This window comes from Gymnoscopelus microlampas, assembly GCF_963454915.1.
Source record: "Gymnoscopelus microlampas genome assembly, chromosome: 22".
NCBI classification, from domain to species: Eukaryota; Metazoa; Chordata; class Actinopteri; order Myctophiformes; family Myctophidae; genus Gymnoscopelus; species Gymnoscopelus microlampas.
The window spans coordinates 15,055,040-15,069,712 of NC_139959.1; the positions used below are offsets into that span (position 1 = coordinate 15,055,040).

Here is a 14,673-nt window from a genome sequence, read left to right on the forward strand (position 1 = left end):
AGTAGCTGCAAAGAAGGATATTGTTTTTTTTTGTGTCAGTACAGTAGTTGTAAGAGTCTTAGCATTGACAGTAGAGTCTCCAAGCATCTTAATCCTCAGTTCCATTGACCTCGAAATGCATATGGTTTCAAGGTCATTCTTGTGTAAACCTTTGTCCAACGAACCGTTTCACCCTGTTCTCCGTGGTTCAGATAAAGATGAAACTGTGTTGTGGTGGACAGTCGCACACCTGGGTCCTCTGGACTTTCTTCCATGTTCCAGTGCATCGGGGATTCCCCACTGCCTGCCAGTGAAGCACAGCTTCCCTGAAACAGACCAAATTCAAACAGTCGAGGTCAGGGGTGATTTCTACTTTGTTCCGTGCCGGAGTTGCGCACCGAAAATAACCGATCTACTCTCCCTCTCATTCATGTTAGTCCTGTGGGATTTTGTTGTACAGTATTTGAATGTATTCATAAGGTGTTTTTCTAGGAATGTCATTTGCTTAGCATGCATTCTTTCTTTTTTCGGCATTACCCCGTTTCACATTCAAATATGGTTGCCTATATTCACACCTGACTGCTGACCAGCACAGCCGCAGCCCTCTGCTGCTTGCCACTGAGTCACTCAATTAAAGCAATTATGGATTAATTACCTTGCTTAAGGGTACCTCAATGATAATTGCCGCACAAGAGGGATTTGAGCCAACTACCTGCACAACCAAGAGAGGAGGAAGGTTTGGCATGTTGCCCAGCATATGTTTAAAAGAAATCTGTTACAAATGGCCAAAGGTCATTGTAACAGGAAAGTGATGGGGGCCACATGGTTCCGCAGGACAAAGGCTGGTCTGTAGGGACCACTCCTCTGTGTATATACTATATGTGTGAGAGGCATATAAATCAAGAATTTCACCTTGTTAAAAAAAAAAGAAGAAGACTGAATTTGCCCTTGTGTTCTCTTCTTGTTCCTGCAAACTGTGGACTGTACACAATAAAACACAGAGTGGGCGTGTAATGGTCCATCTATTTTAACGCACCAGAGATGTAATTAACGTGATTTTACATGTTAAATGGGGGGCACATTCATGTAAAACTAAGCCTTACTTTTCAAAAATGTTTATAGATTGGATATGAACGTGTCTATTGAAAGAATTTTACATCTCTCATCCTGAATGCATTGAGTACCTCGAGTGTGAACTGATGGCAATGTTCACACTGTACCATGTAGATAACATTCAAATGTAAAAGTGCTCCTCAAAGAGAAGCAGTGGTGGAAAGTAACTAAGTACATTTACTGTACTTAATTTTGAGGTATTTTTACTTTACTGGAGTATTTCCAATTTTCAGTCCTTCTACTCCACTACATCTCAGAGGCAAATATTATACTTTTACTCCACTGAAAGCTTTAGTTACTAGTTACTTTGTAGATTTTGATTATTATTACAAAACATACATTACCCACTTCAGCCCCGTATACATTTCGGCCATTTGAAAATAGCCGATCTACAAGTTCACAATGTGTGGCGATGCGACGCATTGTGAGCTTGTAGATCTGCTATTTTCAAAAGATTTGCATACATTTGAAAACTTGTGAAACAGGCCTTTCTGCATAATGAGTACTTTCTACTTTTGGTACCACTACTTTTGTACTTTTACTTACTAGGGAATTTTGAATTCCGGACTTTTACTACATTGCAGTATTGATACTTTTACTTCCGTAAAAAATGTGAGTACTTTTTCCACCACTGAAGAGAAGCAGTGTTTAACATGGTTTTGTAACTTCATACTTGTGTGATTCTTGACCATCTCCTTGGCAGCTGCTACTATTGTTCCTCATAGCAGGTGGTTGGCAGGCTACGCACACTTTGAAGCCCTCTGTTATGTAGCGCATCCAGTGTGTGTGTGGGCGGCTCTCCACCGTACAGTGGGCTGTCCGGGACTCCAGTGTGAACTCCACGCAGAACCTGAGAGAGAGACAGGACGGGAGTGGCCAGGTCAGAGGTCACATTGCATTCATTCTTATGGGGGTCTAGAACAGTGGTTCCCAAACCTTTTTAGCTCCAAGACCCAAAAGAGAAATTATAGGTGTTTGTCCGGGACTCAAACTAGTTAAAATAGCAGATCTGCAAGGTTCGCAACGTGGAGCGAAAAACATTTGTTTTCTAATTTCAGGGATGTCTTTGATTGTTTTTATTTAATTCATGAAATTATTTTTGAAAAATATTTCAATTTCTGTTCTACTCCTGAAAAAATGTGCGAATTTTTGTGGAACCAAAGAAAATCTTTTAAAATAATAATTAATGACTCAATTTAGGAAGCAAAAAATAAAGGAATATTCACTCGCTACTCACGAAAATGGATCCACAACCCACAAATGGGTCCCGAACCACTGTTTGGGAAACGTGGTCTAGAATTGATTGATTGATTGAATACTTAATTAATAATAATAATAATAATAATAATAAACTTTATTTGTATAGCACCTTTCATGACATGAAATGCAGCGCAAAGTGCTTTACAGAGCAAGAATACAGTTACAGTTACAACCAATTTAACAATAAAGCAAACAAAAAATAAAATAAAATAAAAGCAAAAGCATAAAACATTAAAATAGGCAATACAGCGAGGACTTAAAAATCAACCAAAGAGTCAGCTAAAAGCAAGAGTGAAGAGATAGGTCTTGAGCTGTGCTTTAAAGCTATCGACAGAGGCTGCCTGTTTTAGGTGTAATGGGAGTTTATTCCACACTGTTGGTCCGTAAAAGCAGAATGCTGCTTCACCGTATTTTTTATATGTCATTTTAGGCACCTCGAGTAGGTCAGCACTTGAAGACCTGAGGGTCCGGTTTGGATCATGTCTCTCTAGGCAGTCATAGAGGTAGGAAGGTGCCAGACCATTTAGAGCTTTATAAACTATTAAAAGAATTTTAAAATCAATCCTAAAAACAACCGGGAGCCAGTGTAGTGAAGCTAGAACTGGAGTGATATGTTCTCTCATTCTAGTTTTAGTTAAAATTCTGGCTGCCGCATTTTGAACAAGTTGTAATCTGTCAGTTGTTTTCTTAGGCAGGCCAGAGTAGAGTGCATTGCAGTAATCAAGCCGAGAGAAAACAAAAGCGTGGATCAGCGTTTTTGCGTCGTCTAACGACAGATAGTCTCTAATTCGCGCAATATTTCTAAGATGAAAGAAAGCAATCTTGGTGACATGATTAATGTGTGCATTAAAATTCAATTCAGAGTCGATAATAACCCCCAGGTTCTTTACTGTGGTGTTACTTTCTACAGCCAGGTTACCAAGTCTACTTATTATTAATTCTCTCTGCTCACTGGAGCCAATTATGAGAATTTCTGTTTTATCCTCATTTAGCTTAAGAAAGTTCTCACTCATCCAGCATTTTATACTGGACAGACAAGTCAACAATGGGTCTAGAGCGCAGGGGTCGTCTGGAGCTACCGAAAGATACAGCTGGGTATCATCAGCATAGAAATGGAAGTTCACTCCGTGATCGGCGATGAGTTCTCCCAGTGGTAGTATATACAGGGAGAACAATAAGGGACCCAGAATTGAGCCCTGTGGAATACCAGAACAGATGTCATGTTTGTCTGAGTCAAAATTAGCTAGGCTGACAAAATAGCTTCTGCCTGTTAGGTAAGAGTAAAACCAAGACAAGGCTGTGCCTGACAAACCAATCCAGTACTCCATGCGTTGTAGTAGAATTTTGTGATCAATCGTGTCAAAAGCAGCGGTTAAGTCAAGGAGCAGGAGAACAGATATATTTTTGTTGTCAGCGGACACCCTAAGATCATTAATTACTTTTACAAGTGCTGTTTCTGTGCTATGACCTTTCCTGAAGCCAGATTGGAATTTGTTATGAACCTTATTGTTCTGTAGGAACACATCCAGTTGATGAAAGATAGTTTTTTCTAAGACCTTTCCCAGAAATGGCAGATTAGAGATTGGTCTATAATTACCCAGCACCAATGGATCAAGGTTGTGTTTCTTGAGTAACGGCCTGACTACAGCCGTTTTCAGTGAGTCTGGAAAGACGCCTGAAAGTAGAGAGCTGTTTACAATTCTTAGGATATCTCCAATCACGCTGTCTAAAACCTCTTTGAGAAACGGGGTGGGTATTGCATCCAGTGAACAAGATGATGATGTCATCTGTGATATAGTTTTACGGAGTTCCTCTTCATTAATTGTGCAGAAAGATATTAGACTTCCTCTGGAGTGATCTACGTTTTTGCACCATGCACCATTTGCAGCATTTGCAGTGCTAGCAGCAGCATTCATAATACCAGCTCGAATGCTAAAAATTTTGTTTGCAAAAAAAGACGCAAACTCATCACACTTAGCTTTAGAAGCAGGGAGCGACTCCTTGTAAGCCTGGGGGGGGTTTAAGAGATGTTCAATGGTAGAGAATAAGACTCTGGCATTTTGCTTGTTGTCATTGATAATGCCTGAAAAATATGCTTGCCTTGCCAAGCGCAGTGCTTTGTTATAGGCCACTGTTGACTTCTTAAAAATCTCTAGGTGGACAGTGAGTTTGTTTTTTCTCCAAATTCGCTCAGCTCTACGACATTCTTTCTTGAGTGAGTGCATGTGCTCGTTGATCCAGGGTGTTACTCTAGAATTAAGTTTCTTTTTAGTTTTCATAGGAGCCACTATGTCGAGAGCTGACTCTAATTTGAGATTAAAATGTTGAACCATATCATTCACTGAGGGGGCATCAAGTAGGGGGGGCACCTGCACACACGCCAGATGACGAGGAAACTCGTTTGCTGCAGATGAGCTAAAAAAACGTTTTTTTATAGTATATTCTGTATTGTTTTTCCTTAGATCAAAGACAGTTATATTAAAACACAATAAATAGTGGTCTGTTAGTTCGGGCTTATCAATAATACTGTCAACAGTGATATTCAAACCTTTAGTGATCACCAAGTCCAGGGTGTGGCCATGTTTATGTGTTGGCCCAACAACATGTTGAATAAAGTCAAAATTGTGCAGTAACTGTAGGAAACCCATAGCCACAACATCTGAAACAATGTCAACATACAAATTAGCATCTCCAGTAATCAGAGTTCTGTCATAATTAGTGGAACAGATAGATAAAAGTTCTGATATTTCTGTTAGAAATAAGGCTTTGCTGCACTTTGGAGGTCGATACATACTAATCATAAGCACAGATGATTGACTCTCCAATATGGTGGCCTGGTATTCAAATGATTTAAAACTGCCAAGGTTTGTCAGAGGTTTGAATTTTAAAGTGTCAGAAAAGATATTCGCCAGACCACCTCCTTTTTTTCCCTCACGTCCTGAGTGAATGAAACTGTACTTTGGTGGGCATGCTGCAGATAAGAGCACCGCTCCATCAGAACCAAGCCAGGTTTCTGTTAGAAAGATAATATCTAGTTTCTCTTTACAGATGATATCATTTACAGAGGAAGACTTGTGATTAAGTGACCTGATGTTAAGTAGGGCCAAGTTTAGCTTAAGGCATTCAACTACTTGGTTGTTTCCTCTACATGGAATGCCTGTTAAATTTGCTGTATTTGCAGAGCGTTTAAAGTCACTCCTTGTCCTGGGAACTCTATTTGAGATAACAGTGGAAATGTTGTAAACCTTGTTTTCTACAAGGCTAACTAAAATAGCCTTGGGCCCAGACATGATTTTGGCTATGCATAATGGACCCTGCCTATCTCAGCAATCAAATGTATTCTCTAGACGTAGGGAAGCCGACAGGACGTTCTTGTTCTTGCAATGGCTCCGTCGAGGGGCGATGGGTGGGGGGCAGGGCACGGTTGGTGCTTGGCGTTTGATTTGGGGGGTGAGTCTAGTCCCCGCTCTAATCAAGTCGTTCATGCTACTGGTGAAATCCAGAAGAGGTATTGGGGACAGGGAAAAAGATGATGATGAGGAGGAGGAAGGTGATGACGTTGGATAATCTTCCTCATTGAGAGACTCCTCTTTGTCTCCTTCCTCTTCCAGCATGACCGTGGCTGCAGAGTCGACGTCAGGGGCCGTGGCAATCTCCTCCTGTGGATTTAGGCTGTTATCAGCGGTTGTTTTCAGCACGCTGTCCTTTGTTTTTGTTTCCGAGTCTTCACTATCAGAGAGTTCATTTGTTATGGATGTTCCTCCACCATCAGCAGCGGTGGGGGGTGGTGTGACAGCGTATTCGTCCACACAGAGCCATTCACCTTGGCATTCTTCAACGGCAGCAGCATTATCTGTTGTTATGGAAGCTTGTGCTCTGGCAGAGGTTGACAGGGGAACATTGTAGAAAATGTTTGACATAAACAATTTTGTTCCCAGCTTGTTCAATTTAAGGCCATCCGAAGAAAAAAGATGTCTTCTATCCCAAAAAAATGTGAAATTGTCAATAAAATGTACAGATTTGTTGGTGCACATAATTGACAGCCATTTGCTCAGTGCAGACAGCCTACTGAAACGTTCATCGCCGCCTCTTGTAGCAGTAATTAGCAGTTTCATATCTTTGTTCAATTTATCTAAATCCAATTAGATTTTGAGAACGACCATTTTTTTAGTCAGATAAAAAAATGTTTTGGGGCTGGTAGGGCATATCATATTTTGGTGGCAGTAGAACGCATTTTTCACCATTTTTGTGTTGAATTCTTAGGGGGAATGAGGTCAGAGGAGCTCCCTCTGGTGTTATGCCTCTCGCATTAAACACCCCATTTGATTTCTACCATGCCTGTTCACATATGACGGACATTGCCCAACCATGGACTGTTTCAGATGGCTTCATAGCCTCAGAACCAGTGGTAGTAAATTGCTAAATTACCTCTTCACCCGGATAATCAGGCTCATGAATGATCAGGCCAAGAAAAAGCAAACAGCTTGTGAAATCCCCCCACCCCCTGCATGTATGGTTAGATTATTATTTTACTACATGTCCTATGTCCAGGTTGTTCAGAATTTCCATCAAAGAACACATCTGATGTTATCATTTAAAATGCACTATTCTATAAACAAATGTCTATATAACCAATAACCAATGTAATAATCGTGCAGATCCTCCAGATTTGTTTACATTATTTTGTTAAATTAAACTGACCCTGTGTTCAGAGGGGTTCCATAGCTGTCATGCATTGGCCTTCCCTTCCCAAACTCCATGCTGGTGATGAAAGCTGGACCTGACAACACAAAAACCACACAGCATCTTCAACTACAGCAGTAAGTGAAATCTTGTCTTTCATAAAGGGACCATTTTCCTGGTCCTCACATGGAAAATGGTTGTTCATGACAAAGAAAATTAATAAACACAATTAAGAGTTAGGAAAAGATTAGGTGTTGTGTACTGAAAATAGCCGATCTACACACTCACGACGTGTTGACTTTAGGTTCAGGGTTAAAAATGCCTTTCATAAAATCACTGTCCTAAAATGTTGACGCCACTCATTGTGAGCTTGCAGATCGTCTATTTTTTGCAAAGAAATGTGGTGTAGAGGGGAAAAAGTTGTCTAAGTACAGTTGCAACACAGATTCGTTTCACAAAAAATAGACGTTTCAGGTAAAATGTGTGTGTGTGTGTGTGTGTGTGTGTGTGTGTGTGTGTGTGTGTGTACCAGTGTTTAGTCCACAGTGCACCCCCTGGTGGTCTCTGTACTCCCTGCATCCTGCCTGTTGCCTCAGGCTGGGGCAGGGCTTGGCCCCGTTCCTGGGCTGCTGCTCCACGTGACGGACGCGGACTCGCACCGAGGCCTGGCAGGGCTTGGCACAGCCACTCCAGTAGGTCCACTCACTCACTGCACAGTCCTGGGCTGGAGGGTGACACACACATCAGGGGGTGAAACGTTATAACGTTGCCTCTGTCTGTGGTAAACAAAATCGAGAAAAGGAGGGCGACAGCATTCAAGACTTGTGAAGAATGTGTTGCTCTTTGGCTTAATAGGGGGAAAACATCCAGGCGAAAATGAGGTTAAGAATGCTTAATTAATGTCAGGCTTAGTTCATAATTGAACAAGTAAAGAAAATTGCCTGGTAATGTTTGTACTTGTTCAATTATGAACTAAGCCTGACATTAAAGCATTCTTAACCTCAAGAAGTGTGCCTTCTGATTCTTTTTTGTTTTTGTCTGGTTGCGTCTGTGGTGTTGCTGTCAGGAACTCAAACCCAGGTATAACACAATCATGGGAAAGGGAGTGAACTTAAAGCAGACTTTACTTGGATTGGATTTACTTGGTAACTTAAGTATTGTACACCTTTCACAACACATCACGTACAACTGATAAACTGGCACTGAAAGAAAGTCAGCGTATCGACTGGTGGATTATCTTAAAAGGAGAAATCCAAGAATGATTGACCCAACTCAATGTTCTTCTGAGAAGAACAGTGGCAGTGGCCTCTGGAGGTAGAGCGGCCGCTTTGGGAATCGGAAGGTTCCCAGTTCGATCCCCGGTTCCCCTGTGTTACTGTTGAAGTGTCCTTGAGCAAGACACTTAACGCCCCCTTAACTGCTCCTGAATAGCAGGTTGGTGCCTTGCATGGTTTTCTCTGCCATTGGTGTGTGGATGGGTCAGGCTGAATACAATGCGCTTTGGCGTTATATTAATGCACCATTTAACACTGGTTCAGATCAAAGTGCTTGCAGAATTTGTTTAATCTTTTAACTTATGCTGCAAGGAAAAAGATTTTGTTGTCTTGGATTAATGAGAAACCACCAACAAAGAAAGATTGGCACAAAATAATCATGCAGTGCATACCGTTGGAATTTTTAACCTGCCTGCTACGCTCCACAACCGATGCCTTTTATAAAATATGGGACATTGCATTTTATTGGCCCTCAGTTAGCTGACAATTTAACAATAGGGTAAGATAAGATCATTAATCCTTGTTTATTTTTTATTTATTTAATGTTTTCTATTGTTGTTGTTGTGGATCTTCATGCTGTTATTGTTTTAGTCTTGGTGTAGTTATTCACCCATCCACAGACTGTCAAGCACCAAACAATGTGGGTATATAATTCTGTTTTTGGTTCGATGTACTGTAGGTATGAGGAGTAGGTATGAGGAGTCTATATTTGTATCTGTGCCTTTTGTTTTGCAACGTGTCTGAGCTGAGCTGTTTGTTTGTTTTGTTTTGTCTTTGTCATAAAAAAATGTAAAAATCTATAAAGAATATTATTGAAAGTGCTTGCAGAAGCGACAATTCTGCCTCAGCAAAAGCATAACCCTCAAAAGAAATTGAATAAAAAAACAAAACAAAAAACAGCTGATGTGCTTTAGCTTTGTAACTCACTGTCAGTCAATGAAAATGACTTTGACTAGAACTTGTGTTTTCTGTTCAGTCTGTGTTTTGAAAGCAGGCCAAGTTTCCTCCAACCCCTCAGTCATCTCTAATCCTTTGATTTGCCTTACAGTGTTCAGTTTGCGCTTTGATGTATCAATCATATAGAATTAGTTACTATTGACCTGTCCTATAACATGTATTAGGCATGCTCCGTTCGTTTGACTTGTACTGTAATTGCTCCAACTGATTGATGGAATGAGTCTCATTCTTCAAATATTTGAACTAATTCCATTATGAGGTCCAGTCCACTGAACTGAGGGTAGACACAGCCTGCCTGGCCTCAGGTATTAGGCACTTTGATCATTCTTATTACCTTTTTTGGGATGCAGTAGTCCTGGATAGGCAACATTAGTTGCTGACATACTCTAGTATCCAGTGCAGTGCACAAGAGAGGGTCGGGAATATAGGGGGCGATCCAAGACCGGGAACGCATATGTGTCATTTGAGATTTCTTTGGCTATTCAAAAATAGCAGATATACAAGCTCATAGTGTGGCACTCGTTGCCGTGCTATGAGCTTGTAGATCTGCTATTTTAGAAAAATTGTGCAAACCTTTGAATGTGAATCTTTTGAACATGTGTAACTTAAATCTTTGCTTCTGGGGGGTCGCTAGAACAAAATATTTCGAGATATATTTTTAATCGGCCTCAGGTCTTAATGGGTTAAGTGTCTGGCAAGACCTTTCCCAGACCCTGCCTATACTGTAAGTGCAGATAAACATGCCTACATGTGTAGTGGATGACTCTCCCCAATCAGCCTTGCTTGCGATAATGTGGTGATGCTGCTGCTGGGTTGGGTGCAGAGGATGAAATATCACGTATCTAGTTCATCACCATACTAAAAGGTTATCACATAATGTCAGGCAGCACGTGGCCTGGAGAGCATGTAAAGCATGTCTCTGTATACTGTGCCGACCTGAGCCACTGCAGTCTCTCTTTGCTCTTACCTGGGCACTCTGTGAAGTAATCAAAGCAGCAGTCCTTAGTCTTGACGCAGCCATCGTCACAGTAACACGTCCCCCACACGCGATCCATCCTCCAGTCGGTGGTGGCACAGCTCAGGTCTCTCCCGTGGCAACACTTCCTCGAACACCCGCCGGCCGCCAAGTGGTTCACTTCCAAGGAAGAAATCAACACCAACAGGGAACAGATGAATTCCACAGCTGACCCCATTATCAGAGACTGAAACAAAGGGTAGGGGGGGGGGGGGGTCAGGAGTCAACCCCTGGAGATACACCGACCAAGCGTCTCTTAACGAGCCTGATGTGTGATGTGACCCAGGGTCCTCCCGCTGCGACTTGGCTTGGTCCTCTTCCCGGTGTATTCGTTTCCCCCTCTCAGGTCCTAGGCTGCCTGTTCCATGCACATCATGACCGTGAGATGGACAGGGTGGAATACCAGTCCAGTCCAGCCTATAGTCTAGAAGACCACGGTCCCGCCGCCACAGGAGCCCTTGTGACCTGGAATTCCTCTGAACCCGGCCTCACACAACCCCTCTGTCTCTCTCTCTCTCTCTCTCTCTCTCTCTCTCTCTCTCTCTCTCTCTGTCTCTCTCTCTCTCTAGCAACGTTTTACTGAGCAGAACGCCCTTCAAGAGAAAACCCTTCAATGCTACATTCCGGCTCTGATCAGGTGCCCATGTTTGTGGCGTCTCAGTAGAGACTACTGTCTCTCTCTCTCTCTCTTTCTCTCTCTCTCTCTGTCTGTCTTTCTGTTCCCCACTGAGTCCCTCCCTCCGGTCGATCACACACAGGAGGAGGCAAATTAACACGAGAGAGAGAGAGGGAGGGAGGAGGAGGGTTGAACTCCTGTGTTTGGTGTGTGTTTCTGCTTTTCTGTCTGGAGTTTTCTGTATCTCTCTCTCTCTCTTGCACTCAGTCTCTTTGTCTCTCTCTCTCCTGTGTCCCTTGTGTGCCCCTCTCTCTCCACCTCTCTCACTTTCTCTCTTCCTCACCTGCTTATTATCTTATGCCTGTTCCTTTCCCATATGCCTCCCAGCAGTACTTGTTGTTGTCACCCTCATGCCAGTCTTGCCTGGCTGCTCTCTGCCACCCTGGCGCTCTGAGTCCCAAAAGAGGGGGAGGAATGTGAGCAGTTGGCAGACCTCCAGATCTATTGCTCCAGGGGGCCCCAAAGCCACCTTTTGGTTCTCACCTCTCTCCCTCGTTCTTTTCTCTCTACTTGCTTACAGTAATCTCCCAGGAACACATACGCACACGTCACACACACAAAATGGGATGAGCCTGCCTTCTGGGGCTGTGTGCCGCTTGTCACTGTTGCTCTTGTGACAGGGTGCACCTGTGTAACTCATGACAATGTCTACATCCACTGACCGGAGGCTTCCGGGGACATTGGTTGAAGGCCGTGGCGTAGCCTTGATTTGTAATTCTTGCCTTGCTGTGCAGGTAAAAGATAGGCAATGCATTTCTTTGATTGGTTTCCTTTGGCTATGCTTCTGTTGAGGTTGGTGACATTCCGAGCATGGCTTATTGTATGGGATACATCACTGTCAATGTGAAAAACAAAAAAAAAACTATGTGATTTCTGCAGTCACTGCAAGTAGGGCGGGGGGTTCTGGAGGAGTTTGTTTAATATATACTGTATCAGTATATTTAGAGAGAGAGAGAGAGAGAGCTTAAAGGGGCTACACCATGAATTTAAAAAATATATATTATATATAAATATTGCCCCCTAATACGTTTTAAACAGGTTGTAAGCCTAAAAAACATCCAGATATTTTTTCTCACAATCTGACTGTCTGTCATTCCAAGCTTTTTCAGCTGCAATACCAAAACGTCCTATTGGGCAGGGGGGAGCTACTGAGCAATTCTGTCTGGCCATCGTCAATGCAAAATCAGTGCAAGTGACATCACTTGCACAGCCATTCTGAAATGGCCTGTTCAGACACGCCCATTCAGGAAATCCATGAAATGAGCATGAATGACTGAATGTTAAAAAAAAAAAAAAAATTGGGTACAAGAGACACTGGGGAGCCCAAAAAATACTAAAAACCTAAAAAAAAAATGAAATTCATGGTGTAGCCCCTTTAACCTATACAGTTGACAAGACATTCACACAGCAGCATTGGAATTGCTCAGACAATACAAGCCTCTATACAGTATATGGCACTTTTGCAACAACATAAATACACAGAAAAACCTGCAAATGTATTCCAGGGCCACAAAATACAACCTGGGAATTATAAATTACACACTTCAGCAACACGTCAATTGGACATGTTGCCCAAAGGCATTTTCTTAAACTTGAGTTTGAGTTTTCAATGTCAGGCTCGTCGTGAAGATCCCCGAGGGTTGGCTTTTCTCTAACCAACTCCTCTTCCAGAGTTGTAAAGTAACTAAGTACATTCAAGTACTGCTCACAAATTCAAGTACTGCTCACAACTCCCAGGCCTTTTACTTGTAATAGAGTATTTTTATATTGTGGTATTGATACTTTTACTTAAGTAAAAAACAACAACAAATGAGGCCTCGGCAGGGAGCGGCCCGACAGGGACGAGGCCTCATGTCGCGCCCATAGCCTCAGACAGGGCAGATGTGAGGAATATTCTCGAGACATTGCCTCCCTCCCCCTTTTCCTGGGCCGTACAGACCGGCGAGAACAGAGGCGTTCTCCTTGGGTCCTTTCATGCTGGTTCATGTCATGGATCACGCAGGTCAAGCGACAATAATAGCCTTCATCTTCACCATAATCATCAGCATTACCATCGCCGGGAGAGATGGAGAACATGCATCTGAACTGTTCTAATGCGAGTCGCTGAACCAAGGATGACCTTATAGGACTTGGCATGCATATTTTATTTGACCGTCTGTTCTGTTGCATGGCAGTACGGTATGTCTATGCAAAAGCATTATTTTGTGATTCTGTTTTATAGGAATCTCTTCCAAAGATTGTGAGAGCTATCCCGCAAACGGCAGTATATTTTCCTGCAGCAAGATACCACCCTCAAAGACCAAATATTGACCCAGAGGCTTGAAATTCTACCAAACGGAGGTCAAGCAGTGTTTATTCTGCTATTGTATCTACTCAGAGTAGGGATTTATGAATGGAACGGTTCTGGCAGGATGCACACAAACACACAGGGCACTGAAGCCTTACTGTATTTATGTATTTGACCTGAGCAGTGATGTAGGATTTATGACCACAACCAAGCTTGTTATGGCTTGTAAGTGGAAGAGCACATCAAAGATTGTGTGTTTTGCGTGTGACAGACGGCCCTGGCCATGGACCTCCCTGCCCATACTGTGCACTTGTCAAAGACTATCAGCCTGCCCTAAGTGATCACCCACTCTAGAAAGACCTTTTTTATTCTGTTTTGTGTGTGTGAGAGGGAGAAAGAATGGCGAGTACAACAAATATGTATGTTTATGGTCCCCGCACTCTGTCACCAGCCGTTATGTCAGCTACTGGGCTCAGAGTTCGTTTTTTTTACTTTAACAAAAGTAGCAATACCACAAATTAAAAAAGGTGAAAGGCCTGTATTGTAAAAAAGTACAAAAGTATTGGCATCAAAAATACTTACAATACTACAGTAAAAGTACTCAAATCATTCAAAAAGTGTCAAACCTTTTCAAAAACGTCATGCACACTGCACGTTGTGACCTTGTAGATCGGCTATTTATAGCCGGAGTATAAAATAGGGTTAATGTATGTTTTTTATTAAATCTGAAAAGTAATCATTAACTAACTAGTAGTAACTAGTAGAAATAGAAAATATAGGAAAATGGAAATACTCAAGGAAAGAAAAAGTACCTAAAATTGAATTCAGTGAAGTACAGTACTTGAGTAAATGTACTCACGGTAGTTACTTTGCACCCTTGACAATGACAGACGGAGCAGGCGAGAGTGAGAACTGGGGTGAATGACAGAGTGCATGCCACAGCCAGTGTTGCCATGTCAGCTTATTATAAATGACTTTGGGCATGTTTTTCTGTAAAGTTGTTTGTAAATATTGGTAGTTGCTGGTTACGTTTTTTGGTCTTGTTTCTAAAGTGTAGTTGCTTATTTGGTCTTGTTTCTAAAGTGTAGTTGCTTATTTGGTGTTGTTTCTAAATTGTAGTTGCTTATTTGGTCTTGTTTCTAAAGTGTAGTTGCTTATTTGGTGTTGTTTCTAAATTGTAGTTGCTTATTTGGTGTTGTTTCTAAAGTGTAGTTGCTTATTTGGTCTTGTTTCTAAAGTGTAGTTGCTTATTTGGTCTTGTTTCTAAAGTGTAGTTGCTTATTTGGTCTTGTTTCTAAAGTGTAGTTGCTTATTTGGGCTCGTTTCTAAAGTTGTTTCTACAAGTTTTCATGTCATGGACCCCCAAGTTAATATGTAATTGTCCGCATATTCCCCATCTGAAAACATTTTGTGCCGTACCAGAATATTT

General features: G+C 41.9%; 1 protein-coding gene across 1 annotated transcript; it reads right to left on the minus strand.

Moving 5' to 3' along the window:
* Positions 1-63: 63 nt before the first annotated feature.
* sbspon (somatomedin B and thrombospondin type 1 domain containing) lies at positions 64-10,954 on the minus strand. The gene is made up of 5 exons (XM_084047991.1): positions 10,234-10,954; positions 7,565-7,759; positions 7,054-7,132; positions 1,766-1,942; positions 64-305 (listed from the first exon to the last, which is right to left on the minus strand). Exons 1-5 carry the CDS (start codon positions 10,457-10,459, stop codon positions 188-190), a joined length of 795 nt encoding a protein of 264 aa, XP_083904117.1. The 5' UTR covers positions 10,460-10,954; the 3' UTR covers positions 64-187.
* Positions 10,955-14,673: the final 3,719 nt, after the last annotated feature.